At 45.2% G+C, this 27,500-nt stretch overlaps 2 protein-coding genes across 3 annotated transcripts in view; both read left to right on the forward strand.

The window, feature by feature from the left end:
• LOC121945706 (cyclic AMP-responsive element-binding protein 3-like protein 4) overlaps window positions 1-2,789 on the forward strand; it is a 5,554-nt gene extending 2,765 nt beyond the window's left edge. The window contains exons 2-5 of the mRNA XM_042490002.1: window positions 195-263; window positions 686-770; window positions 935-1,028; window positions 1,362-2,789. Coding sequence (XP_042345936.1) covers window positions 195-263; window positions 686-770; window positions 935-1,028; window positions 1,362-1,684 — 571 coding nt within the window. The 3' untranslated portion in view covers window positions 1,685-2,789. The remainder of the gene's footprint in view (window positions 1-194; window positions 264-685; window positions 771-934; window positions 1,029-1,361) is intronic.
• A 1,175-nt stretch (window positions 2,790-3,964) lies between these two features.
• The window catches only part of smarcc1a (SWI/SNF related, matrix associated, actin dependent regulator of chromatin, subfamily c, member 1a), a 26,518-nt gene continuing 2,982 nt past the window's right edge, over window positions 3,965-27,500 (forward strand). The window contains exons 1-27 of one of the 2 annotated variants that reach the window (XM_042489782.1): window positions 3,965-4,165; window positions 6,047-6,166; window positions 6,300-6,385; window positions 6,539-6,620; window positions 8,046-8,138; window positions 8,224-8,293; window positions 8,503-8,572; window positions 9,237-9,312; window positions 11,376-11,501; window positions 14,972-15,090; window positions 15,995-16,125; window positions 16,526-16,585; window positions 16,667-16,704; window positions 17,021-17,142; window positions 17,933-18,004; window positions 18,126-18,239; window positions 19,619-19,772; window positions 19,872-19,982; window positions 20,346-20,405; window positions 20,718-20,976; window positions 21,122-21,283; window positions 22,670-22,725; window positions 23,768-23,921; window positions 24,527-24,705; window positions 25,093-25,227; window positions 25,379-25,721; window positions 26,177-26,302. In XM_042489782.1, the coding sequence (XP_042345716.1) occupies window positions 3,980-4,165; window positions 6,047-6,166; window positions 6,300-6,385; window positions 6,539-6,620; window positions 8,046-8,138; window positions 8,224-8,293; window positions 8,503-8,572; window positions 9,237-9,312; window positions 11,376-11,501; window positions 14,972-15,090; window positions 15,995-16,125; window positions 16,526-16,585; window positions 16,667-16,704; window positions 17,021-17,142; window positions 17,933-18,004; window positions 18,126-18,239; window positions 19,619-19,772; window positions 19,872-19,982; window positions 20,346-20,405; window positions 20,718-20,976; window positions 21,122-21,283; window positions 22,670-22,725; window positions 23,768-23,921; window positions 24,527-24,705; window positions 25,093-25,227; window positions 25,379-25,721; window positions 26,177-26,302 (3,304 nt within the window). In that variant the 5' untranslated portion in view covers window positions 3,965-3,979. The remainder of the gene's footprint in view (window positions 4,166-6,046; window positions 6,167-6,299; window positions 6,386-6,538; window positions 6,621-8,045; window positions 8,139-8,223; window positions 8,294-8,502; window positions 8,573-9,236; window positions 9,313-11,375; window positions 11,502-14,971; window positions 15,091-15,994; window positions 16,126-16,525; window positions 16,586-16,666; window positions 16,705-17,020; window positions 17,143-17,932; window positions 18,005-18,125; window positions 18,240-19,618; window positions 19,773-19,871; window positions 19,983-20,345; window positions 20,406-20,717; window positions 20,977-21,121; window positions 21,284-22,669; window positions 22,726-23,767; window positions 23,922-24,526; window positions 24,706-25,092; window positions 25,228-25,378; window positions 25,722-26,176; window positions 26,303-27,500) is intronic. The other variant, XM_042489783.1, reaches the window with a different exon arrangement.

A 27,500-nucleotide genomic window follows, 5' to 3' on the forward strand; every position in this document is an offset into this window, starting at 1 on the left:
GTGTATGTGTGTGTGTGTGTGTGTGTGTGTGTGTGTGTGTGTGTGTATGTGTGTGTGTGTGTGTGTGTGTGTGTGTGTGTGTGTCTCTGTGTGTGTGTGTGTGTGTGTGTGTGTGTGTGTGTGTGTGTGTGTGTGTGTGTGTGTGTGTGTCTCTCTCTCTCTGTGTGTGTGTGTGTGTGTGTGTGTGTTAACAGGGCAGCAGCCTGCTCCTCTCAGAATAAGGAGCTTCAGAGGACGGTGGAGCAGCTGGAGAAACACAACATGTAGGTTTCTTATTGATTATTGACTATTTTCTGATTGATGTGGGCTCAGTCCGTCTCAGACTGTCCCTCAGAGAGACCAGATTGTCTCAGACTGTCCCTTTAGAGAGACCAGAGACAGACCCAACATTGTCCTCTGATGCTCTATCTCTGTCTCAGACGGTGTCATCAGTTAGCAGGGGACACTGTTAGCTCTCACTTTCTGTCCTCTTCATTAACGTCTCTGCAGCGTCTCGTCCCTCTGCCTTTTTAAATTTAACAAATTAAAATTTTCTCTCAGCTGTGAAACCTGATGAACTGCCTCCTTTAGCTGTTTAACCCTTTAGGGCCCACTTCAGTATCACACTTACTCAGATTACCCAGATTGTGATCAGATTACTGTTTAAAGGTGATGAGGTGGTGACGGTCTGTTTCCTGCTGTTCAGGTCTCTGCTGGATCAACTCAGACAGTTGCAGTCCCTCATCAAACACACGGTCAGCAAAGGAGCCCAGACCAGCACCTGCCTCCTGGTACCGAACACACTCTGTGACCACGAGTGTGTGCGTGTGCGTGCGTGCGTGCGTGCGTGCGTGCGTGCGTGCCAGTACTCATCAACATGTTGGACAGAAATAACGTGTGTGTGTGTGTGTGTGTGTGTGTGTGTGTGTGTGTGTGTGTGTGTCTGTGTCCTCAGATCATCCTGGTCTCTCTGGGTCTCATCATCATGCCAAGTTTCAGTCCGTTCACCCGCAGCTCATCAGCAGACAACAACTACAGACCGACAGGAGGTCAGTGCCCTGACATCACGCCGTGACATCACACCATGACATCACACAGTTTGGTTCAGTGAGGCGTCACACAAACATACGTGACGTCATTTCTTTCTTTTTACTCGCTGGTCTGAATTTCTCCTTCAGTCTGATCCTGCTGGTTATCTGATTATTCACATCTGACATAATTCTGTACGTGGCAGTTTCCTTTGAAGCACCGACACTCAACCTACAGCCTGCGGGCCAAATCTGACCCCTGACCCCTGACCCCTGACAGACGTAGAGACATAGGGACGTAGATATAGAGACAGAGAGATGTAAAGTTGTGATCGTGTCCTTTGATCTCTTCAGTCATTTCCAGGAACATCCTGACGGAGCCGTCCTCCTCGGCAGACGCTCCGGCAGACGCTCCGGCAGACGCTCCGGCAGACGCTCCGGCTGTGCAGTCTGACTCCCAGCTCAGCCAATCAGGAGCTCCGGATGTCGTCTTTCGAGCACCAAAAGAAAACCTTGAAATCTCAGGCGCTGATGGGACGGTCCAGGACAGCAGCCAATCGGGGAACAGCTCGGCTTTAGTTGCCAGGGAGACAGAGCCGTTGGCGCTCGATGTGAAGGCGGCTGCAGGGAAAGAAAGCCGTGATCCCACCAAACCTGCACACGCTGACGAGATGTAGTCTGACTCAAAGGAACCGCGTTTACTTTCTGCCTGAGACTTCAAAACCTTCAAAACCTTCAAAACCTTCATGTCTGGAGCTAAAAATGGAGCTACTGCTTATCTTAGCTTATTTTAGCTTAGCTTAGTTTATCTTAATTTAGCTTAACTTAGCTTAACTTAGCTTAGCTTAAAGTGCGGCGCGGCTTTGAAGCCGGTTCTCATAGCGGTCAAACAGCCGGATGACATCATCAGGGTGGATCAGTGACGCCCGGCGGCCCAAAAAAGACTTTTTGTTTTGGTTGACTGGAGTGAAAAGCAGGGTGGTCGCCGGCGGCGGCAGAGCGTTGACGTGTCAGGATGACGGTCAGGATGTGTGAAAACATTCGGAGGAGCCGCACGAGTCGATCTGTTTATTTGGTTCTCTGTTGCTGTTCGTTCGTTAACGGTCAGGTTCGACAGCTTTTTGCTCGCGTGACGTTTTTAACAGCAGGTTGTAATTTATTAAATATTTTAATCAGTGAACCAAAACCATTGACAGCCGTCCCCCGGTCATGGAAAACCTGGAAAAGTCATAGAATCATACATTTACATTTTCCGGACCTGGAAAAGGCATGGAGCTAATAAAAATCATTGAATGTTTTTGGAAAATCATGGAAATCACGGATGGTGTTTTGTCTAATATATTAAATGACATTAATGTATCCTAACATAAGAGTGAATCGTTAAAGAAAAGATTCATTTTCTTTTGGTGATTTTTACAGATACGTTTTAAGATTATTTTTTTCTTTCTTCTTTACAAAAATGTTGATGTTTATTCTGATTTTGGCAAAAGAGTTTGAAGAGTTTTTGGGAGATTTTTATTTTCGAAAATAGGTTTGTTATGAGCTAAATGACATTAACGTAGCAGTGAATTTATTTTCTGTAGCTTCAATTTGTGTGATGACGTTTTGGTTGTTTTTGTTTATTTGTTCATCACCAAAGTTTCTTCATTTCCTCCCGTGTTTGTCTCTTCATGTTTTTAAAGGGAGCAGACGGCTTTAAACGGCCGACTTTTCTATTTATTTCACTGCTGATTTTAAAGAAAAAGCCTTCCAAACAGGTGTTTTCTTAATTAAAAACTAGGGATCTTTTTGTCCTTTTTTGGTGATTTTTATAGAACAATTAAAAATTTAGGGCAATGTTTTTATTTATTTATTTATTTTTTTAAATTTTGTGATTTACTTTTTTTTTTTTAAGAAAAGGCGTGTTTTCTTGAAAAGGTTTTGGTGTTTTTTTCCCCGTCTGTCCCTCCTTTCTTCCTTCCCTTTCAGCAGTAAGATGTTTTGGGAAAATGTAGTGGAGTAAAAGTGAAAGTTGACAGAAATGTAAGTAAAGTACAGATACTCTCAAAAATCCACATCATGTTGGATATTTTTACCATCAGTTTTCTTTGTTGGGTCTAATTATAATGTGTTTTTTTCTCTTAAATTTTTAAACCAAAGTCTCTCTGAACTAATTGTTTGTTGTGGGTTGAATTTTTATTTTTTAATTTATTTAATCTTTATTTAAAAAGGTTGAATGAGTTGATTTTGGGTCTGCAGCCTTTTCTGGACTCGGTACAATCAGGATAAACCAAAAACAAATGTATTAATAACACTGTTTGTCATCCTTCTGCTAACGGTCCTTATGATTATGATTATCATTATGACTTTATTAAAAGAGGAACAATCAAGCAGCAGACTGACTGACATTTATTCATTATTATCTCACGAAAGGCATGCAGCACATTTACATAATAACAGAATAATACTTGAAACATAACAGCAGTTTGATGCAGTCACTCAGCATACTGCTGGAATCATCAACCATTATTATTATTATTATTATTATTGTTGTTGTTGTTTTTATTGTTATTATCATCATTATTATTATTTATTTTTTATGTTTTTCTGTGGTTTCGCTGACAAGCAACAGTCACATAGTCATTGTTAGTGAAAGTGAATTATTTTATAGTGTTTTCTTCCCCAACAACATTATTAATAATGATAATAATAGTAATAATAATAATAATAAATATTGTCATTGTTATTATTATTTATTAATTTATTTTAAATTTATTTTATTTTAACAGGGCTATTCGAGCGGTCTGGTTAATGTAACTTTATGGATGATAACCGCCATTGAAAAACGAAGAAGAAGAAAGAAGGGCCTACATTTCCCATAATCCCCGAAAGGATCGTTACGATCGTAACTCGCGAGATTTAGGAGTCAACAGGTCTGCGGCTGCGCGGTATCGTTGAAAAACGGAGGAGAAAGACATCGAACAAAACACACAATGGCGACGGCTGCGACCACGGCGGGCGGGACGGGCTCCGGAGGACCGGCCACCGGCCCGGCGGGCGGCGGCACCGCGGTGGGACGGAAGAAGGACGGCGGTCCGTCCACCAAGTTCTGGGAGAGCTCGGAGACAGTGTCCCAGCTGGAGACGGTGCGGCAGTGGGTCGGAAAGAACTACAAGAAGGTGAGCTAACGGCGGCTAGCGGGGCTGCTCAGCGGCGGCACAATGGAGCTAACGAAGCTAACGGGGCTAACGGAGCTAACACGGCTAACGGAGATAACGGAGCTATAACGGCAGCTGATGAAGTTCATGCTGCTTGAGTGAACATTTGAGTTCGGCTGAGAGATTCAGGTGGTGCTCAGTTAGCACATGTCGCTGGTAGCCGCAGAGGTGTGTTTGTCCGTTAGCTCGCCGTTAGCACGCTAGCTGCTCACGCAGAGCTGAAAACATAACGGGCTGAAAATGTTTGGACCGAATCTCTGCAGCTGCTCAGACGATGTTTACAACCTCCATCTGTCCACAAACCCCCCAAAACGGAGAGAGAACATGTATAAAGAACCGAGAAGCTCAGAGAGTCAGGGTTAACCAAAGGTTAGTCACGGGACAATCAGACAACTTCTAGTATTAACCCCAAAACCCCCAAAACGGTTCACCGAACCATCAAACTAATGTTTCCACTAAACGACAATCACAAGTGCTCATCACAGAGCAGACTTGACTGTTTTTATAAAGAAAAAATGATCATAGAGTGGACTAAACTGACTTTAATAAAAATAATCATCTCACAGCGGACTTAACTGTTTTCACTAAATAAAAACCACAGAGTGGATTTTACTGTTTTCACTAAATAAAAATCCAGAGTGGACTTTGCTGTTTTCACTAAATAAAAACCACAGAGTGGACTTTGCTGTTTTCACTAAATAAAAACCACAGAGTGGACTTTACTGTTTTCACTAAATAAAAATCCAGAGTGGACTTTACTGTTTTCACTAAATAAAAATCCAGAGTGGACTTTACTGTTTTCACTAAATTTAAAAAAAAAAAAAAGATGTTTACTGTTTTCACCAAATAAAAACCACAGAGTGGACTTTACTGTTTTCACTAAATTAAAAAAAAGATGTTTACTGTTTTCACCAAATAAAAATCACAGAGTGGACTTTACTGTTTTCACTAAATTAAAAAAAAGATGTTTACTGTTTTCACTAAATAAAAATCACAGAGTGGACTTTACTGTTTTCACTAAATAAAAACCACAGAGTGGACTTTACTGTTTTCACGAAATAAAAACCACAGAGTGGACTTTACTGTTTTCACTAAATTAAAAAAAAAGATGTTTACTGTTTTCACCAAATAAAAACCACAGAGTGGACTTTACTGTTTTCACTAAATTAAAAAAAAAAGATGTTTACTGTTTTCACCAAATAAAAACCACAGAGTGGACTTTACTGTTTTCACTAAATAAAAACCACAGAGTGGACTTTACTGTTTTCACCAAATAAAAACCACAGAGTGGACTTTACTGTTTTCACTAAATTAAAAAAAAAGATGTTTACTGTTTTCACGAAATAAAAACCACAGAGTGGACTTTACTGTTTTCACTAAATTAAAAAAAGATGTTTACTGTTTTCACTAAATAAAAATCACAGAGTGGACTTTACTGTTTTCACTAAATAAAAACCACAGAGTGGACTTTACTGTTTTCACGAAATAAAAACCACAGAGTGGACTTTACTGTTTTCACTAAATTAAAAAAAAAGATGTTTACTGTTTTCACGAAATAAAAACCACAGAGTGGACTTTACTGTTTTCACTAAATTAAAAAAAAAGATGTTTACTGTTTTCACCAAATAAAAACCACAGAGTGGACTTTACTGTTTTCACTAAATTAAAAAAAAAAGATGTTTACTGTTTTCACCAAATAAAAATCACAGAGTGGACTTAACTGTTTTCACTAAATTAAAAAAAAGATGTTTACTGTTTTCACTAAATAAAAATCACAGAGTGGACTTTACTGTTTTCACTAAATAAAAACATTTTCACCGTGTCCTCTCTGTCTGGTCCCAGTATGTCCAAAATGACTCCCCCTCAAGTAAGTCCTTGGCGGGCCTGGTGGTCCAGCTGCTGCAGTTCCAGGAGGACGCGTTTGGACGCAGAATCAACAATCCTGCTCTCACCAAGCTGCCCGTAAGAACATGATTTTCATTAGTAAATCTCATCACCGTATTATTAACAATAATATTATTATTGAATTACACGAATAAAACACACTCGGCTTCAGTAGTTTAATTAATTTGCTCATTGTTATCTTTGTCTTTAGGCCAAGTGTTTCCTGGATTTCAAGGCAGGGGGCGCTCTCTGTCACATCTTGGGGTCGGTCTACAAGTTTAAGAGCGAGCAGGGCTGGTGAGTTGACCCAATTTTAACCCTCACGTGGTCGTGGCGTGCTCCAGTCGGCTCTGCCATGATAAACCGGTTCCCTGTACAGGTCTGATGTCTGGTTTCATCACTGGAGTGCCGACCACATTTCACCCGACACTTCTCTGTCCTCCACTGCAGGCGGCGATTCGACCTGCAGAACCCGTCCCGCATGGACAGGAACGTGGAAATGTTCCTTAATGTGGAGAAGAACCTGGTCCAGGTACGACACAAACTCAACACACACACACACACACACACACACACACACATACTGCTGACTGGGGAACAGCGCACATACCTGCTGATGGAAACATGTCTAAATATCATCTACATATTTAACAATAATCACCTGAAGAGAGTCTTTGATCTGTAGGTGAAGTGTGTAGAAGTGTGTAGATGAAGTGTGCAGCAGTGTGCAGATGAAGTGTGCAGCAGTGTGCAGCTGTGTGTAGATGAAGTGTGCAGTTGTGTGTAGATGAAGTGTGCAGCAGTGTGCAGATGAAGTGTGCAGCAGTGTGCAGATGAAGTGTGCAGCTGTGTGTAGATGAAGTGTACGGCAGTGTGTAGATGAAGTGTGCAGCTGTGTGTAGATGAAGTGTGCAGCTGTGTGTAGATGAAGTGTGCAGCAGTGTGTAGATGAAGTGTGCAGCTGTGTGTAGATGAAGTGTGCAGCTGTGTGCAGATGAAGTGTGCAGCTGTGTGTAGATGAAGTGTGTAGATGATGAAGTGTGCAGCAGTGTGTAGATGAAGTGTGCAGCAGTGTGTAGATGAAGTGTGCAGCTGTGTGCAGATGAAGTGTGCAGCAGTGTGTAGATGAAGTGTGCAGCTGTGTGTAGATGAAGTGTACGGCAGTGTGTAGATGAAGTGTGCAGCTGTGTGTGTAGATGAAGTGTGCAGCTGTGTGCAGATGAAGTGTGCAGCTGTGTGTAGATGAAGTGTGTAGATGAAGTGTGCAGCAGTGTGTAGATGAAGTGTGCAGCAGTGTGTAGATGAAGTGTGCAGCAGTGTGTAGATGAAGTGTGCAGCAGTGTGTAGATGAAGTGTGCAGCTGTGTGTAGATGAAGTGTGCAGATGAAGTGTGCAGATGAAGTGTGCAGATGAAGTGTTGCAGCTCTGTGTAGATGAAGTGTGCAGATGAAGTGTGCAGATGAAGTGTGCAGATGAAGTGTGTAGATGAGTGCAGCTGTGTGTAGATGAAGTGTGCAGCTGAAGTGTGCAGTTGTGTGCAGATGAAGTGTGCAGCTGTGTGTAGATTGAAGTGTGCAGATGAAGTGTGCAGCTGTGTGTAGATGAAGTGTGCAGATGAAGTGTGCAGCTGTGTGTAGATGAAGTGTGCAGATGAAGTGTGCAGCTGTGTGTAGATGAAGTGTGCAGATGAAGTGTGCAGCTGTGTGTAGATGAAGTGTGCAGATGAAGTGTGCAGCTGTGTGTAGATGAAGTGTGCAGATGAAGTGTGCAGCTGTGTGCAGATGAAGTGTGCAGATGAAGTGTGCAGCTGTGTGTAGATGAAGTGTGCAGATGAAGTGTGCAGCTGTGTGCAGATGAAGTGTGCAGCTGTGTGTAGATGAAGTGTGCAGATGAAGTGTGCAGCGGTGTGTAGATGAAGTGTGTCGATTGTTCTGACTTGATGTTTGTGTGTTGTTAGAATAACTGCTTGACTCGGCCCACGGTGTTTCTGTCGCCGGACATCGAGCAGAAACAGGCCGGTAAACTGAAGGACATCATCAAGAGGCACCAGGTGAGCCCCGACTCAACACGTCTGACCAGCCAATCGGGGCCTTTTCTTTCTTATGTTATCATTTTGTCCTCTCCATCATGTCCAGGGGTCCATCACGGAGGACAAGTCCAAAGCCACCCACCACATCTACCCGTCTCCATCCCAACAGGAAGAAGGTAGGGCCGAACGTCTCTGAAACAGCCTCTGATTTATTCAGTCTCGATCCAGACAGAGCAGCCGTTACCTGTGATGGTGTGGAAATAACATCAGCTAGCAGGGAAATCTGTGAGAGACTGTGTCATCATTGGACCTGAGGACTGGTTTATTGGTCAGTGTGTGTGTGCGTGTGTGTGTGTGTGTCAGCGCTGCTTTGTGTGTGTTGCAGAGGAATGGCTTCGTCCTGTCATGAGGAAAGACAAGCAGGTGCTGGTGCACTGGGGTCTGTCCCCCGACAGGTGAGACCACACACCAGCCAACCAACCAGCAGTTTCCCCATTTTAAACATCTCAGTGTGTCATGAAGCTAGACGCATTCTGAAAGATGATATTTTGTAGGTAAAGAAGCTTTGGGGTCGTCTGCAGGAAGACACAAAACATTTATACAAAATGAATCTGAGTAATAACAGGAAGAAGAATATAAAGGTGCACAGGCACCAACAAAAAAAGAATAACCCCAAACCAAAAGTCTTACGACAACTGTAACTAAACCCAAACAATTGTCACTCTATGTTTATTTGTTCTTGTTGTCTTTGTTTGGTTTTTAAGTATCTTTATGTACATTATTGTTGTTGCTTTCTTTCTTTTATCAAATATTCAATCAGATATTGTCACTTTGTTGACTCTGTATTTGTATTTGAAGGAGTAGATAGGTATAACAGGGTTTTCACTCAGATTTTGCCGAATTAAAAAAAACAAATACAAATGTTGTTGCTCCAGTTTTTTAAAAATTATTATTATTATTTATATAATACAAATTTTTATCAAATGTGTAGTTTGTTTTCATTATATTTTTTGGGGTTTCATGTTACCGATTTATCAAAGCTTTTGAAGTGATGATCCTTTTGTGGGTGTAATGTTTCAGTTGTCAGCTGATGGATGTCGTTCTCGTCCCTTTTTTCAGCTATGATACCTGGGTGTCAGCCAGCGAGGTGGATGGAGACGTGGAGGACGCCCCCAGCACGGACAGACCCTGGAAGGTGAGCAGCAACCACTTCAACATCTTTAATCCCCCGAACGTAATTTGTTTTTCAAAAAGAAAAACTGTCCGGTGTTTTTTATTTATTGTTAATAAATAGTTACCTGTGTTCAGAAAACTCCTTTCATTGTAAAACAAGTCATCAGTTTCATTTCATTTTCTTTATTTCTTGTTTTTTAGTGAGTGCAAAAGGGCAGGACAAACACAATAACAAGAACAGGGTATTAAGAGGCAACACATATGTGGGGGTAGATGGAGATGGAAAATCAGACAAGCAAACAAACAACAAAAAACAGACAAAGACATGATCCGGCATAGTGGTTTTCTTGCTGTTGATATGCAAAGTGATTATTTTACTCAGCTGTGGGCGGTTAGTGAGGTCAATTGTGTGTTTGGGTGCATGTATGTCTGCAGCTGAGAAAGAAGGGAGAGAAGATGCACTGAGCAAATAATACCAAGAGGACAATTTAGGATGTGAATAATTCTAAGAGGGATATGTGTATACATGAGTGTGCGTGTACATATAATAGAGAATATAATAATTATACAAAAAAGAGAAAAAAGTACAATAAAAATGAGAAAAATAAATGACTGACAGTGTTTCCTCTAGGATTTTTTTCAGCAGCGGGGGCAGGCTCTCCGGGGAGCCGTGGCGGCGTAAACAAATGATGCTTTTTAAAGGCTGAATGTAAAAATAAAAAATAATAACAAAAATTCAACAATAAAATAATAAAAACAATAAATAATAATTTCTTGATGGGGCTGTAATCAGTGGCAAAGTTTGCACCCGGGCTCAGAACGATGGATTTTTCTTGGTTTTTTGTAGAGCAGCTCTGAGGCTCTGTTGTACGGAAATTCCCCAAGAGGCCCGCTGATGCTCAGCAGCATACAGGCTGCAGGGTGATCCCCCTGCAGCCTGTTTCTCAAGTCAGGCTTCACCTACAAATAGAAACAATCATTTTTTTTTTTTTTTTATTTTTTTTTTCAACCCATTTAGGGTCCCAGCCTGATAGCCTGTGTTTCCCTTTATGTTTTTTCTCCTCTCCTCTCATCTCTCTCTCCTGCACCATCACTTTGCTCTCCTGCTCCTTCACTCGGCACTCCCCCTCCTGTACTCTGCTCTCCTTCACTTTGTTGCACTGCTCCTCCCTGTCTGTTACTTGTCTTATACGATTACATAAAACATTAACGTTAGATAATTTACACTCACGTCACATTTGATTACAAGTGTGAACATAATTTTTTACCTAACCATCATAATTTGAGTCAGTAAAAAGGCTAATGATACCTGACTAGCGCCATCCTCATCAGGTGTCTTTCTCTTCTTTGAAAAATATTTGAACAAGCTCATCTGAAAATGCAGTCAGCAGTTACATCATGGCGTGTATATCGCTTAATGCTATCAATTAGTTTACTCACGTTAGCGACACTGAGTTGAGTTGGCTAATAAGTCTACCTTTTCTCCGGTAAGTTGCACGCTATTTTCAAGCCGACACTCCTCTGACTCTCCGACCTGATGCCTGGATGTGAGTAGCTAATTAACGTCGGCACCAGTTAGTTCTGTTGGGGGGTGGGAGGGGGCGGTGCTATCTACCCCAAAGAGTAGATACGGAGCAAGATAGTTATCTGCCTCAGCACTCGTGACACCCAACGCAGTGCAGGACTGTGCTGTGATGCGGCGGTGGTGTATTTGCAATTAAAAAAAAAAAACACAAAAAAAAACGACATTTGAAGGAGCGGCGGGTAGGATTTAGGAGTGGCGGGCCGCCACTCCTAAATGAGTGTAGAGGAAACACTGACTGATGTTGTCATCAGTTTTCTTTGTTGTAATGAAATAATTATCAGTCAGCTGGTCAGCTCCAGAGAGACAGAGGCGTGTTTTGGGGAGCTCAGGACAATGCTGCTGTTTTCAGAAGACCATCAGTCGTCTGAGTGTTTGGGTTAGAGGTGCTGCTGATGACCTGTCTGTGACCTGCAGCAGTGTGAAGGGAAGCTTTGGGTTCATTAGGATAAACTAAGACTGATGGACTTGTCTCCGCCCGTCTCTGTCCAACTCCCACTCAGGTCCACGCCAGGTGGGTTTTAGACACGGACGCCTTCAACGAGTGGATGAATGAAGAGGACTACGAGGTGGACGAGAACAAGAAGCCGGTCAGCTTTCGTCAGAGGATCTTCCCCAAAGAGGAGGAGGTAGATATCTGTGCTCTCGGTGTTTGTGCTCTGACAGCAGCGTCATTGCCCTCCGTCCTCAGGACAGCTGCACGCTGCTCGGCCCCTTTTAGCCCTCCAAGCACACTCAGACCGACAACTTTTAGTACGTGAACACTTGAAGGTACATGTAGATAATAATAAACGATAATAATACACTTTGTTTGTATAGCACCTTTCATACAAGAAATGCAGCCCAATGTGCTTTACAAGACAAAAATCACATGAAACAACCCATCCATCCATCCACCCATCCATCCATCCATCCACCCATCCATCCATCCACCCACCCATCCACCCACCCACCCACCCCCACCCATCCATCCATCCACCCATCCATCCATCCACCCATCCATCCACCCACCCATCCATCCACCCATCCATCCATCCACCCATCCATCCACCCACCCATCCATCCACCCCACCCATCCATCCATCCACCCACCCATCCATCCACCCATCCATCCATCCATCCATCCCATCCACCCACCATCCACCCACCCATCCATCCATCCATCCACCCATCCATCCATCCATCCACCCATCCATCCACCCACCCATCCACCCACCCATCCACCCATCCACCCACCCATCCATCCATCCATCCACCCACCCACCCATCCATCCACCCATCCACCCACCCATCCATCCATCCACCCATCCATCCACCCACCCATCCACCCATCCATCCACCCATCCCATCCATCCACCCACCCATCCACCCATCCATCCACCCATCCATCCCACCCATCCATCCATCCACCCATCCACCCATCCATCCACACCCACCCATCCATCCATCCACCCCCCATCCACCCACCCATCCACCCATCCACCCATCCATCCATCCACCCACCCATTCATCCATCCACCCATCCATCCACCCATCCACCCACCCATCCATCCATCCATCCACCCATCCACCCATCCACCCACCCATCCATCCATCCATCACCCACCCACATCCATCCATCCACCCATCCACCCATCCATCCATCCCCATCCATCCACCCACCCATCCATCCACCCATCCATCCATCCATCCACCCATCCATCCACCCACCCATCCATCCATCCATCCCATCCATCCACCCCCATCCATCCATCCATCCATCCATCCACCCACCCATCCACCCCATCCATCCATCCATCCATCCATCCACCCATCCACCCATCCACCCATCCATCCATCCACCCCACCCATCCACCCATCCACCATCCATCCACCCACCCATTCATCCATCCACCCATCCATCCCACCATCCACCCACCCATCCATCCATCCATCCATCCACCCATCCACCCATCCATCCATCCACCCACTCATCCATCCATCCATCCATCCATCCATCCATCCATCCAACCCTCCACCCATCCATCCATCCATCCATCCACCCAGATAGATCGTGCGAACAAAAAGGGGACTGAGGCCCCGTCAGAGATAATATTATAATAAAAAACCTGCATGTAAAAATACAATAAGATCATAATAGAAAACATAGAGTGCATCTTCACATGGATAAAACCCACTTGACAAAGCTAGTAAAAGTAAGATAACAATTAGGCTGAAAACTGAGCACATCAAATTAAGGAAAATACAACATTTAGTAATACAACAAGTGGTGCAGCAGTGCATGAGTGATGTAGATCCAGATCTAGATAGATAGATGGTGCGAACAAAAAGGGGACTGAGGCCCCGTCAGAGCTGATGTGGACCAAAGAGACAACTGAGTCCACTTGAAGATGTCCCTGAAGAGTCCCTTTTCAGTTCAGTTCTTTCAAAGAGGACTACACCTGAAAACACCCAAAATATCTGGTGTGTCCCACAAAACTTTGCCTGTCCTCACGACACCCAAACACCAGCTGTAAACCACAGAGCGGCCATGACGTCTGTCTGTCTGTCTGCTTTGTGTAGAAGTGAATGTTTTTGTTGCATGGTGCTGTCCTGCCGTCCTCCTCCGTCGTCTGTTTCTCTGTCTCTCTGTCTCTCTGTCTCTCTGTCTCTCTCGGTCTGTTGCCCGCCTGTCCATCCTTTCCAAACCTTTCCTCACTCTTTGTCTCCTTCAGGTGGATTTAGGGTTTCTGTCCACGTTTTTAAAATCATCAGAATCAGAAAAACTTTATTGATCCCTGCGGGTGGAAGAAGTGTGTCATCGCTCTGATGTCAAACAGAAATATAGAAGTAGAAATAAATAAAAGCACAAGTATATCAAATATAAATATGAAAGCTACACTTAGTAAATAAAATAAATAAATCTAAAGAAATACAATAATAGACGAGTAGCACAAGTATGTAAATATTGCATTTATAATATGAATAATGTGCTGAGTGTTTGTGTGTAAAATATCAAACTGCTTTATGCTACAATGCAATGTATAAAAGTAGTTACAAAATTATATTTTAACAGTTTTTAATATATAAAAGTATAAATGCATGTGCAATGTGACAAATGAACAACAGATATACACCAGTAACAATATACACACACACACACACACACACACATATATATAATATACAGTAACCAATGAGTGTCACATGTTAAATATAGCCGAGAGCTGTAAAAAAACGGCACATTTGAATAATTGTACAGAGGAAGGCTGCAGTGGAAATATCACACCAAATATTGCAGTTAAGACTCTGATATGAAGACTTCGTGCACCTCAAAAACCCTCTTACTCATTAGAAGTTTAATATATGAATTATGGAATTCTAATTGTCTGAAATTTGATAATTTCCAGGATTTAAAAATGAAAACAAAAGCTGATAAAATAACTAAAGAAGGTTTAATAACGTGATTCTAATCAGATGGCGTGGTCGCTCTGACTCCGCTGACGTGAAGCTAACCAGCCGTGCAGGTTTCTGTGGGCAGCCAATCACAAGCCGGTTTGGTTTGGGGGTTTGTGGTTGATTAAACCGATCGGCGTCGTTCAGTCATGTGACCGTAGTGTAGTTTGTTTACAGCCTAACGTTAGCGTTTGACTGCTGCTGGTTGTTTTCAGGCTGCAAACAGGCAGAAAGTTCATCGCTGAAGATTATCGATGGAAAAAAAACGTGCTAGTGTCATAAAAATGATCTTGAATAAAACACGAAACGTGTCGTTAGTATCATAAAAGTTATCTTGACGAAAAGATCTAGTATAAAAGTAATAATTTTGTTACATAATTGTTGGTTTGATGGAAATGAAAACGTGTTGTTGGTATCATACATGTTGAAACTGCGGTGTAAAAATCCCAGAGGTCCTGCAGGTTTTTGTTTTGACCCAGAGGACAGTGGACAGGAACCCAGAGTGTCCCCTCCACCGCCACCTCACCCCTCCCCGCCGTCCCTCTCCCGTCCCCCCACCCCTCCCCTCCTTGTGTGTTTCCACCCGTTCATCCTCTCATCCTGCGGCTCTTTCTCTCATCCTCCATCCCTCGCTCCCTGCGCTGCACGGGGTTTGTCTGATCAGTCTTCCCGTACACCCGATCGCAAGGAGCGCAAGGCCAACTCTGCCGGCAAGAAGAGGAGGCGCTCGCCCTCGCCGCCCAGCACGCCCGCCGAGTCCCGCAGGAAGGGAGGAAAGAAGGGGTAAGGAGTTCCTGTAAGAGTGTGAAGGTACAGAGAGTCTTTGGCTGATATGAGCTGAGTGTGTAGTCTGAAACAGCCGCGTTCTGCCCTCTGATAAGGACTACTTTCAGCGGCGAATTAATTGGTCCCTCCAGGATTTCACAGGCTGTTTTTGTGACTGTTTTGGCCTGAAATGCTTGATTTCATGGCAGCTTTCCTAGAAAGTCACAATGCAAGTTGCAGTATTTAGAGGTGATTTTTTTTTTTTTAATTGTTAGAGCTTGTATTTTTTCAAAGTTAGAGTTTAGTAGGATCACATAGTGATGCGATGCATTTCTCAGAGCCAGCGCTGGCATAAAATAACATAAATATTTACAAAATATATCTTTTCTCTGCCAAAAGCGAACACACACTGAGTCACCTGAACTGATATCTTTATATAATTAATAATATTAATGTTGTTATTGTTAATATTATTATGATTGTAGATGTTCAGGATGTTCGAGGGAGCAGTCTGAAACATGTCTGGGCTGTGTTCAGCCCCGACTAAACCTTTATTAAACATGAAACACAGAGCGGTGCGTTAAACATCCTGCTGGGTTACGACCTCAACGCGGAGGAGTTTCATTCGCTTCAGACTGTCGTGGGAAACGTTCACGGCACCAAACCGACTGTGACACGAACATCCAAGTATAACAAGTGAAGGTCTACTAAACATTACACCAAACAGGAGAAAACACACCTCAAAGCCTGTTTCAGACTGTTTCACACAGTTTCAGTTTGAGGAAACCCGTTTATCGGTAAACGTTGGCAGAACGGTGCACGGCGGCGGCACTCTGAGACTGAACCTGACCGTCTGATATCTGGAGCAGTTTGAGCCGCTCTCTGGTTTACCTGGATTGTCTCTCCCTCTGTTTGGCGTCAGGAATCAGGGGCCTCACTGGAAGAGGCGGGGACACAGAGGTGAAGAGGAGGACACCGAGGAGGACATGGCCAAGGACATGGACGACTCCTCAGCTGGTGCCAGCATTGAGGACGGTAGCATGTCCAAGAGTGGTATGTGCTTAGGGAGGGGACAAGAGGGACGCTCAAACTGAAGTCTGTTTTCTTTTAAATGCATGTGTCCCTTTGTATCATTCTGTGTCCCCTCATACACAGACACACACACACACACACACACACGGTGCGTTGGGTAAAGAAGTAAATGGAGGATATTTGTGAAGCTGGTCTGTTCTCACCTTCTCTTTAGAAATTCTCTTAAAATCTTAATTCAAATCAAAGTTTTTACTGAAGTGCTGTTTTTAGATCGAGTCCCATCAGGGATGTCCCACTTTTACAGTAACACACACACACTGAACACACACCCTGTTTTGGACTTGTCTTTTGTGAATGTCTCCGTCCCCGTGGCTGGATTCAGCTGTCTGTATTTGCAGTTTTTCTGCTTTTTTCCACACAGTGAACTCAAAGAAAGACAGTGAGAGCACTCCGGTGAAGGGAGGGGCGAGCGCCGACCTCGGTACGAGAGATCACATTAATCAGACCTTTACAGAGTATCTGGTGATGTGTCTCCACTAACACCGGTGTGACGTTTTTACAGATGACATGGAGGATGACTCGGTGCTGTCTGGTGGAAAGGTAAGAGCACCGCCGACTCATCAAACCAACGCGGGTCACCTGACTCCAGCTGTCTCAGATAGAGGTCAAAACCCAAAAATCAATAACATTTGAGCTTAGGGATACTGCTGCTGAGCCCCGTGGGTCCTGTAATGTACATCACATCTCCAGTCGAGTCATTTAAATTCAATCACTGGTCCGCAAACATCGACTGCCCAGTAAAGTTTTTCAGTATGGCGGCCAACAGGTGTTACACCAAGAGAAGAAGAAATCTGGTGGTCAGGGCTGCTTTATAAAATGTTGCCATGTGTTGGTCTGACTCTGTGTGTCTCTGGAGGACGAGGAGGAACAAGGCAAAGCTGAGATCAACCGTCTGATGGACGCCGGCGAGGACAACGTGACCGAACAGACTCACCACATCATCATCCCCAGCTACAGCGCCTGGTTCGACTACAACTGGTGAGAGCGAGGAGTCATCGGGCCGCTGTTCAGGTTCCTCTGCCACGAACGCCCCGAGAGACCAATTTGTTAAACCTGAAGAGCTCTCATCTCTTTATTTATTAAAGTCACTAGCTGTAGGCAGGTTTACCCTCAACCTGCACTAATTGAAATTGCGAATACGAAATAAGTCAAATGGAAACGTGTCAGTTTCATATCAACCCCCGTTTATCGCAAAAACGTTTTTACGCTCCATGAGGTGGTATTTCAGGTGATTCAAAAAGCCATATTTTGCAAAACAGCAATGGAAACCCTTTTTTGGCTTTTATGGTTCATGTGCTGTGTAACACCAGGCGGCAGTAATGTGACCTAATGGACGCCAACCGCCATTAAACCCTTCTTCACTGTTACACGAGATGAAGAAATTCTTTATTATTAGATCAGCTGTATTGAGCGGCTGCAATAGAAATAAACCTAACAATGTTTTGGACATCCATCACCATGGTTACTGGGTCGTTATCGCCAGAGGAAAGTCACGTAACATCGCGAGAGAAGTCACGTAATATCACTCAGTGGAAACACAGTCGTCTCCACATTGAGTTTGATCGAAATTTCGAAAATACCGCTCAGGTTTCAGTGATGGAAACCCGCCTCGTGTGGACCAGCAGTTGAAGCTGCCCGGCCAGTTCAACAGTGACGGCAGTCAGAGATGACTCCGCTTTGACCAGTTAAACATGCTGTAATGTAGCAGATAACTTCCACTTCAAATTACTTTGAATAAATGATCATAAAACCTTTTCTTTCCTGCCAGCATCCATGAGATTGAGAGACGAGCTCTGCCCGAGTTTTTCAATGGAAAGAACAAGTCCAAAACTCCAGAGATGTGAGTTTATTACACAGAGAACACGTGAAACCAGCAGACATGTTATTGGTTCTGTATGAAATGTTGCTGCAGAGCCAAAGTGTTTCCTATGGTGATAATAATCTGTACGGTTGTTGGACAGATATTTGGCCTACAGGAACTTCATGATCGACACGTATCGCCTGAACCCTCAGGAGTACCTCACCTCCACCTCCTGCCGCAGGAACCTCACCGGGGACGTCTGCGCCATCATGAGGTCTCACATCTCATACACTCATTTTTAATACACTAGTATTTAAGAAGTTGCCAGTTTCCGGTCCAAGAGGAGATTTAAAATACTTGTCCATCCATCTGTAAAGTTTATTAACCCTTTGGGCTGCTTTAATATCACACACACTCACACCACTCTGCACACAAAATTCACTTTTCAAAATCAAGCTTTAAAAATTATATATTAATATGATTTTCTACTTAAACGAGGTTTTTTTTTTTTTTTACCAACATCAGTCCTAATCATAAATATCAAATATTCATTTATTTTCAGAATTTTAACCATTTAAATGCCATGTGTCTGTATTGATGCCACTATGTTTTAGCTGAAAAAAACACCACCACAGAAAAAAATTATGTTTAATCTCCTCCATGCTCAGTGTGTGGGTTCAGCTGCTGACAGTCTGGGATATGTCAGTGATTAGCAGCTACATTGATTGTGACAGGTCACCTAGTGGAAATAGCACAGCAATAAAGGAAACAAATGCATGTCATATCACAATAACGATAGGTCTGAAATCACTAAATGCACTCGAAGATAATATTGTGGGTGTGGATCAGAGTCCCATGCGTATATTGATAGTGGAGGCGTGGCTCATAATAATGGCAGTAGGAGGTCCCGTCAAGCGTGACCACGGCATCGACGTAACCAGGATCCACAACACAGGCGTAGCTTCAGACAGGACCACAGCGACGGCAAAACCAAGGCCACGATCGGGGCGAGCCGGAGGTACAGTATCAGTGCAGGCACAGCACGAGCACAACCAAAGGCAGGATCACAACACCAGCACAGCTATCACCACGATCAGGCGCAGCCAAGACTGCAGCCAGGATCCAAGAAAACTAGGAGACAAGGGAGCAGGAACGCTCCGGAGAGGCAACGGAGTTAGCGTAATGCAGTAAACAGACATGAGCCTTTTCAGATGGAGGGAGCAAGAGAAGGATGAAGGAGCTCAGCGTATCAGAGGAAGTCCTCCAGCAGATTAAACCTATGTCAGCCTAACTAGGGGCAGGTCCAGGCAGCCTGAGCCAGCCCTAATTATAAGATTTATCAAAGAGGAAGGTCTTAAGTCTACCCTTAAAAGTGGAGACGGTGTCTGCCTCCCTGACCGAACCTGGAAGATGGTTCCATAGGAGAGGAGCGTGGTAGCTGAAGGCTCTGGTTCCCATCCTACTTTTGGAGACTTTGGGAACCACAAGTAACCCTGCGTTTTCAGAGCACAGTGATCTTGAGGGTCGACAGGGAACTATGAGCTGTGACAGATAGGATGGAGCCTGAACATTTAGAGCTTTGTAAGTAAGGAGGAGGATTTTAAACAGACAAACAGTCCCTATGAGTTAAAGGTCAGTGCTGTCTGTCTGCAGAGTTCATGCTTTCCTGGAGCAGTGGGGTTTGGTGAACTACCAGGTTGACTCTGAGAGTCGCCCGTTGCCCATGGGACCTCCACCTACTCCCCACTTTACCGTGCTGGCCGACACACCGTCTGGCCTCATGCCCCTGAACCACAGACCACCGCCGGTAAGACCCGCTGACAAACAGATAGGACGCAGTGAGGGATGTAAAGGTCTCTACAGGAACTAAAACTGTGAGACTTAAACATTGTTCATGTTCTTCTAGATTCCACCTCAACAGCCGATGCCCAACTTTTCAGACAAAGGCAAAGACAAGGCCATCGACCTGCAGAACTTCGGCCTTCGCACTGACCTCTACAGCAAGAAAAATCTCAAGGTCAGCAAACCATTCTCTCCAAATCTCCAACATGCTTTACTCATCATAATTTGACTTTTCTAGAGAGGGTGAGATAATTTGGTCTGGTTTGGTAAATGATGAACGACGGGGAAAGGAGTTAACTGTAACAAATCAGTACAGAAAATCACTGTTTTTCATGTGTTGGAGGCTGAAGGCAGAAAATAAAGGAAAACCTCTGTTAGTATGAAAGATTGCAAAGGAGAATAATGGAGAGCCCAGGAGGAGAAGCTACTGTCTAAAACAGAAGCTGATGGGGATCTTAATAAACAAACAAACCTCTGTTAGTAGGTGTTCCTGTGGATCTGTTTACTTGTCTTCATGTGGTCTTCTGGTTCCCTTCAGGGTAAAACAGTGAACTCCACCAGAGACTGGACGGAGCAGGAGACTCTGCTGCTGCTGGAGGTGAATCTCATCACTAACATACTGATGGAAACACAACGCGGTCATTGGATTGGTTGCATGTCGTTCCTCCTCAATCCGCAGACTCTCTTTCCATTCCCTCTTTTTCTTCCTTTTATAAACTGTCAGTCCTTCTGTTTGCGTCCTCTAGATAAGTCATTCCTGCTATAAATCCTCTCCCGCTCTGTCTTTAGTGAATTATCCTCCTCCTCATCATCATTTTGACTCTTTCTTATGATCCTGTTGAGCTCAGTGAGGACACTGAACAGATAGCGTGACTAACGCTCGTATGTTGACTGCTGTCTCCTCCTCCAGGCTTTGGAGATGTTCAAAGACGACTGGAACAAAGTGTCAGAGCATGTCGGCTCACGCACCCAGGACGAGTGTATCCTGCACTTCCTGCGGCTGCCCATTGAGGATCCGTATGTCGAGAGCACCGAGGCGTCGCTGGGCCCTCTGGCCTACCAGCCCATTCCCTTCAGCCAGTCTGGAAACCCAGTCATGAGCACCGTCGCCTTCCTGGCCTCTGTGGTCGACCCCAGGGTGGCGTCAGCTGCTGCCAGGGCTGCCCTCGGTAAGACCCTTCATCATCAGCTTCATCCTGATGCATCAACAGACAGAACACCCCTCTGTCAGTCACCAAACTGACAGACAGAAATTATCAGTGTGTCCTGTCTGAGTGTGGAGATGTCAGACTAACGTCCTCTCTCCTCCTGCAGAGGAGTTCTCCAGAGTGCGTGAGGAGGTGCCCGCTGAGCTGGTGGAGGCTCATGTGAAGAAGGTGCAGGAGGCGGCCAGGAGCACGGGAAAGGTGGACCCCGCCTTCGGCCTGGAGAGCAGCGGCATCGCTGGCACCGCCCCCGAGGAACCAGAGAGGACCGGTGAGTCTAACAACACGCTCACACGGGGTGTGAAACCAGTGAGTACAGACTGAATATCCAGGATGAAAACACGTTCAGCACACGTCAGTGTCAACCAGCAGGGGGAGCCGTGCAGACGTGTTAGCATGCTGCCGTGGTAACCAGCGGATCAAAAACAACAGATGGAGGAGGGGGAAGAAACTGGGTCATCAGAGCTCATCGCATTCTGTCATTTGGCTCTGAGCTTTCTGTAACATAATTTACACACACACACACACACACACACACACACACAGAGAGAGAGAGTTAGCCCCCCCCGGACCCACAGGTGAGATCAATAAGCTTAAATGTGCTCCCAGGCCCGAAGCCTTTAACACACACACACACACACACACACACACACACAGAATATTCAAACACTTAACACACACTCAGGTGCACTATGACAGTTTAATAACAGCTACATTTAAAGAAACTAAAATAACAGTTAAACACACGTTTAAAAAATAAGTTCAACAGCTACATTTATAGAAAAAAAGAAATACCTTTTAAACAAGCAGTATTACACGAGAGGGTGACAGTGATGTCAGGACTGAGGCGCTTATACAACTGCTACCAACAAAATAAAACCATGTAATCAAAATATATTCATGTTTTGAGGCAATTAGCTCTCAAAATAAAAAGCTTTTCGCAACTGTTATCTCAGTTTCCATGGAAACACACAGAGCCTGATTAATTCCTGGAAAACAATCAGTCACGTCAGTAGAGTCCTGTATGAAATGAAACCCGTTTACTGCTCCAGCAGGTAGGTCGGACCTTAGTAACGACATAGCAACCGATGTTAAATGTTGTCATCTAGTGAAACATTATGCTTCCGTTAACCCTTTCACCTTTTACTGTGGCCACAATCAATATTTTAACAAGCATCACCAACTCTGGACCGAGTGGGTTTAATGTGCTGATAAGACAGGAGGAGCAGAGGAGAGAGGAGGAGGAGCAGAGAAGGAGAGAGAGAGGAGAGGAGGAGGAGGAGGAGAAGAGAGAAGAAGGGGAGAGGAGGCCACACCCATCTTCCCACAGCTGCTGGTGGTCCCTGACCTCCTTAAACGCTGCAGTGTTCTCCCCCCTCAGTGCTGCGTACAGATCTCCTCCTGACACCGTCAAAGCGACCCGGGCTGTGACAGACAGAGGACAGCAGCTTTCCTTCCTCCTGCTGTCCTCTGGACCTGCCGCCAACCTCTCTAAATGTTTTCATGTCACAGTCATGTGAATTGAAAACATCTAGAGAATTTCTGTCTGGTGATCTGAAATAAAAACCAAAACAGATGTTTTTGGAGGACAAACAGTTGTAGTGAAACATGAGACAGTTTCTGAGACATGATGACCTCTCTGCTCTTTGACCTGCAGAGACCAGCGAGGGGGAGAAGGGTGAGACGGACTCCGACTCCCAGCAGGCCGATAAGGTAAGATGTCCTGTCTCCTGTCTGTGTCCTTGAAAACCTTGCTGTCCACCAAATCAACAATTTGTCTGTCCCCCTCAGTCACATTGAGACACAGATCTATAAAACCTGTCCCTGAATCCAACGTCCAGGGGCCTCATGTACAAAGACTAGAGTGGATTTCCTATTAAACGAATTAATTATTTACTCACCAAGAAGCCATCCATCATGCACCGTGCCACTCTGTGTCCTCATCATCTCGGGGACTGTCCCCACAGAGTGGACATTAATCCTCCTGTCAGTCCTGAGCCCCACCTGTTTGATACGGAGTCCACCTGCCGGGACTTTTCTTTTGATGAAGGCTGGTTCTGGGCATGGGCATAGGGGGACAATAAGTATTTTGTACATTTTTAGAATTTTTGGACATTTTAGGATATTTAGGACATTTCTAGGGTTTTTAAGATATTTCTAGGTTTTTTGCACGTTTTTTGGATTTTAGCACATTTCTCGTATTTTCTGACATTTTAAAAACTTAAGGACATTTCTAGGATTTTAGGACATTTCTAGGATTTTTTATATTTTTCTTGGATTTTTGCATGTTTCTAGTATGTGTTTAGGACATTGGGGTCTTAGTTAGTCCCTCTGTCAGGGGGTGTGGGGGATCCTCCACTGGCTCTTTTTTTGATCAACAAGCTCTATTTTGATGCAGTTTTATGTCTCTGACACCTTATGGAGACTAAAAGGACAAAAGCAATTCACAGAGTCAATCACTCTATTTTTACTGTCTGAACTTGGTTGGGGAACGACCAGGGGCCAGATTTGCTGAGTATTGCTGCCATAGTGCATCAAAAAAAAAAGCCCAAATTTGAGCTTGTTCATCAAACAAATGTTCCCTGTCTGAGCCCTAAATGTCCTCAATTGAGCTTTGGATAAAAACAGGAAGCAGTTCAGCAGATGGTCCTAAACCATTACTGGAGTCACCCCCAACCCGCCTCCTTAAAGTCAGATCTAACTGCTGAACTTCCTGTGGCGCTCACCGCTGTGTGTCTGTGTGGTCAACCGTCAGGCGGAGCTGAAGGACGAGGCGGAGAAACCTAGCGAGTCTGCGGAGAAGAGCGACAAGACAGAGGCCCCCGACAAGGTGAAGAAGGAGGGAGTGGAGGCGTCGGAGCACGAGGAGGACAGCGAAGAGGGAGGAGACACCAAGACAGCCGCCACAGGTGAACACAAGTTATACGATGCCAAAACTGCTCATGTAGCTCCTGCTGCATCACGAGGGAGCCAGCTCCCTCCGACAAGCACAGACACAGCATCATGTGACCTGGAATAGACCAAGAGGGTTTCCGCTGCAGTTTCCTCAGAGGAAAACTGTTATCAGATAAATGGTGATTAATATTGTATCGGTGTCCAAAGTATCAATATATCGTATCATTGTCAAAAGTATCGATATAATATCGTATCATTGTCAAAAGTATTTGATATGATATTGTATCGTTGTCCAAAGTATTTGATATGATATTATATCGTTGTCCAACGCATCAATATAATATTGGATCATGATGAAACCAGTGATGTAATCCCCCAGGTTCACAGCTGTATCACCTGCACAGGTGTTCTGTGTGATGACTCTGCTCCGGGACATTGATCATGCAAAGGACAAATCAATAACTGTGGACACAACATGGAAGCTTCCTGTTCAGATTATTACGATAATTGTTTGAGGACGGAGAGGACGCCATCTCCAGAGGTCAAACACTAAGGGCGCTCAGCACAGAGGGACGTTTCGCTGGGATGACTCGTTAAATGTGTTTCTCCTTCCTGTCAGACAAAGACAAGGAGGAGGCCATGGACACGTCATCCTCGGAGCAGGAGAAGGACAAAGACGAGAAGATGGCGACAGAGGACGGAGACAACAAGAGGAAGAAACTCGAGCATGACATCGGAGAGGGAAACATCGCCACCGCCGCCGCCGCCGCACTGGCGTCTGCTGCCACCAAGGCCAAGGTGAGACACAAAGACACAGACACACAGAGACACAAAGATACAGGGACACAGAGATACAGAAGCACAGAGACACAAAGACGCAGATGCAGTGATACAGACACAAAAACACAGAGACACAAAGACACAGAGATACAGAGACGCAAAGACATGTCACCAGGTCTGAGACACAAAGACACGTCATCAGGTCTGAGACAGAGAGGCACAAAGACATGTCACCAGGTCTGAGACACAGAGACACAAAGACACGTCACCAGGTCTGAGACAGAGAGGCACAAAGACACGTCGCCAGGTCTGAGATACAGAGACAGGACGCAGAGTGTGATTGTCTGGACGTACTTGTGGAGGACTGGTCCTGTCTGAGGTTGATGTGACTGGTTTGACTGGCAGCACTTGGCAGCGGTGGAGGAGAGGAAGATCAAGTCTCTGGTGGCTCTGCTGGTGGAGACGCAGATGAAGAAGCTGGAGATCAAACTGAGACACTTCGAGGAGCTCGAGACCATCATGGACCGAGAAAAGGAGGCTGTAAGTCCCCAAAAAGACACAAATAACTAACAGTTTACAGGTCACATTTTTCTGTCCACATTACAGACACGTATTGTGTTGATAATGATTGTCCTCCTAACCATCTGTCCCGCTGTGTCCTCCGTGTCCTCCGTGTCCTCTGTCTCTGCAGTTGGAGCTCCAGCGGCAGCAGCTGCTCACAGAGCGACAGGCGTTCCACATGGAGCAGCTCAAATACGCAGAGATGAAGGCCAGACAGCAGATGGAGCAGCAGGCGGCTGCTGCCGCCGCCGCTGCCGCCCAGGCCCAGGCTCAGGGACAGGGACAGGGACAGGCTCCGGGGTCTGGTCCTCACTCTGGGGCCCCCCCATCAGGCATGCACCCTGGGGGGCCCCCGCCACACCACGGAACCCCACTGCCCCACCACGGAGGGCCCCCACCCGGAGCCGCCATGCACCCTGGATACCCCCCAATGGGACATCACCCCATGGCCCCTCACCACCCAGGACAGACAGGTGAGTGTCCTCTGAGTGTCCTTGTCCGTTGAGCACATTGATGCAGACACACAGAGACATTATTTTAGTGTCTCTGTCCTCTGAGCTGACGGAGGCATTCATTTAGTTTAAAGCATCCTCTGAGTGTCTCTGTCCTCTGAGCAGACTGATGGAGACACACAGAGAAAGTGAAATTATTTTGAGAGACTCCTGGTGCTGTGTGTCTGTCCTCCGTGTCTCCGTCAGTCGGCTGTAGCCTCATCAATAAACAAAGGTGTGTCCCAGAGGACTGAAGTTTGTGGTGATAGGACGTCTTTGTGTGAAGACAAAGTAAAAGCGTCTTAATGTGTGTCTCAAAGATGTCCCCTGTCATCTGTCTTTTCCTATCTTTTTGACTCTGTGAAGACTGAATGTTTGACACAAAGACGTCAGATTTAACGTCAGCTGACGGTTTGATTCTGTCCCCATGTCCTCAGGACCAATGGGACCGGGACAGACCATGCCAGGACGGATGATGACTGGCCCGTCCTCCACCGGCCCCCCTCCTGGTGGCATGCCTCCCATGATGCCCCCCCGCCACCCTGGAGCTCCCAATGGCATGTGTGAGTACAGATAGCAGTTACCATGGAAACACTGGAGGTCAGAGGCGGGGCCACAGCTCAAAGACACGCTCCAATATTTGCAGCCTGTTCCTGTGCGACGTTTAAAATTTAAAGCGGCATTTCAGGAAATCGCAGACACAGGCTGGCAAACGCACGCCAGTGCAACAGGTGGCGGTGTTACCTCCACCGTAAGGCCATGCCAGCCAATCAGAAGCCTGAAGTCATTACTGGAAAACAAACGGCAACAACGACATTCGCGCATCGCAGGGAGACAGAAGTGAAGTGACACACTTGTCCTGCGTGAGCGACAATGGTGTTGGGATGATTATTATTATCTAATAATTATTTTCATCTTATTGTTGACTCTGAACCGGCTTTTATATCAGTTTATCGTCTTTATCTGTCAGAGACGAGGACATACAGCAAAGTCATGAGTCCTAACACACACAAGTCCCTCAGCATGTTCGTCTTCCTGTCCCCTCGTCTCAATGGTACAGGGAAGTTAAATAGTGGAGACAGATGTTCAGAAATGGAAAGTAATGAGCGAATAAACACAACATTGACATATGACTTCTATTTTTATTATTTTAGGAACTTTTTGCAGAGCATTTTTTAAATTTGCATTAGATCTTGTGTCCTTATGGCTCCCAATAAGGTCCGTCCATCCAGTGCAACAGCTTGAACCGGGATGTTAGGGGTTAACATGTCTCTGTGAAGATGTGTGCAGAGCAGTGTCTGATTCGTTGCTGAGTGAGCCTCCGTCTCATCTCATCACTTTATTCTCCTGCGAGCGGACGTTAGTCAGGAGGAGGTTTGGTAATGGAGCAGCTCTCGGTCGGTCGGCTCAGCCTCGCCCTGATGCCGGCTCTCCTCCCTCTCTTCGTCCGGTGTTTTCGATGTCGTTTCCCCTCTCTTGTCTGAGCGTTTGCCATCGGTGGGGATCCTCTCACGGTCTGCTGCATTTAGTCCAAACTCCACGCGACTTTTTTCGGATGTTGATAAGTGCTTCTCTATCGTAGAAAAGTCGTGTTGCGGCAGAAGGGGCCATGGAGTTGAAAAAATAGCAAAAAAAGCTAGCAAATAGCTGCAGCTACATGTGCTGCCTTCGCCCTAACTATTAACAGGCTAAAGATATTTAGACACTTTGATCTGCAACATAAACATCTGTATAAACCCAATTTTTGAACTCAGAAGGTTT

Source organism: Plectropomus leopardus, chromosome 7, assembly GCF_008729295.1.
Source record: "Plectropomus leopardus isolate mb chromosome 7, YSFRI_Pleo_2.0, whole genome shotgun sequence".
Lineage (NCBI taxonomy): Eukaryota > Metazoa > Chordata > Actinopteri > Perciformes > Serranidae > Plectropomus > Plectropomus leopardus.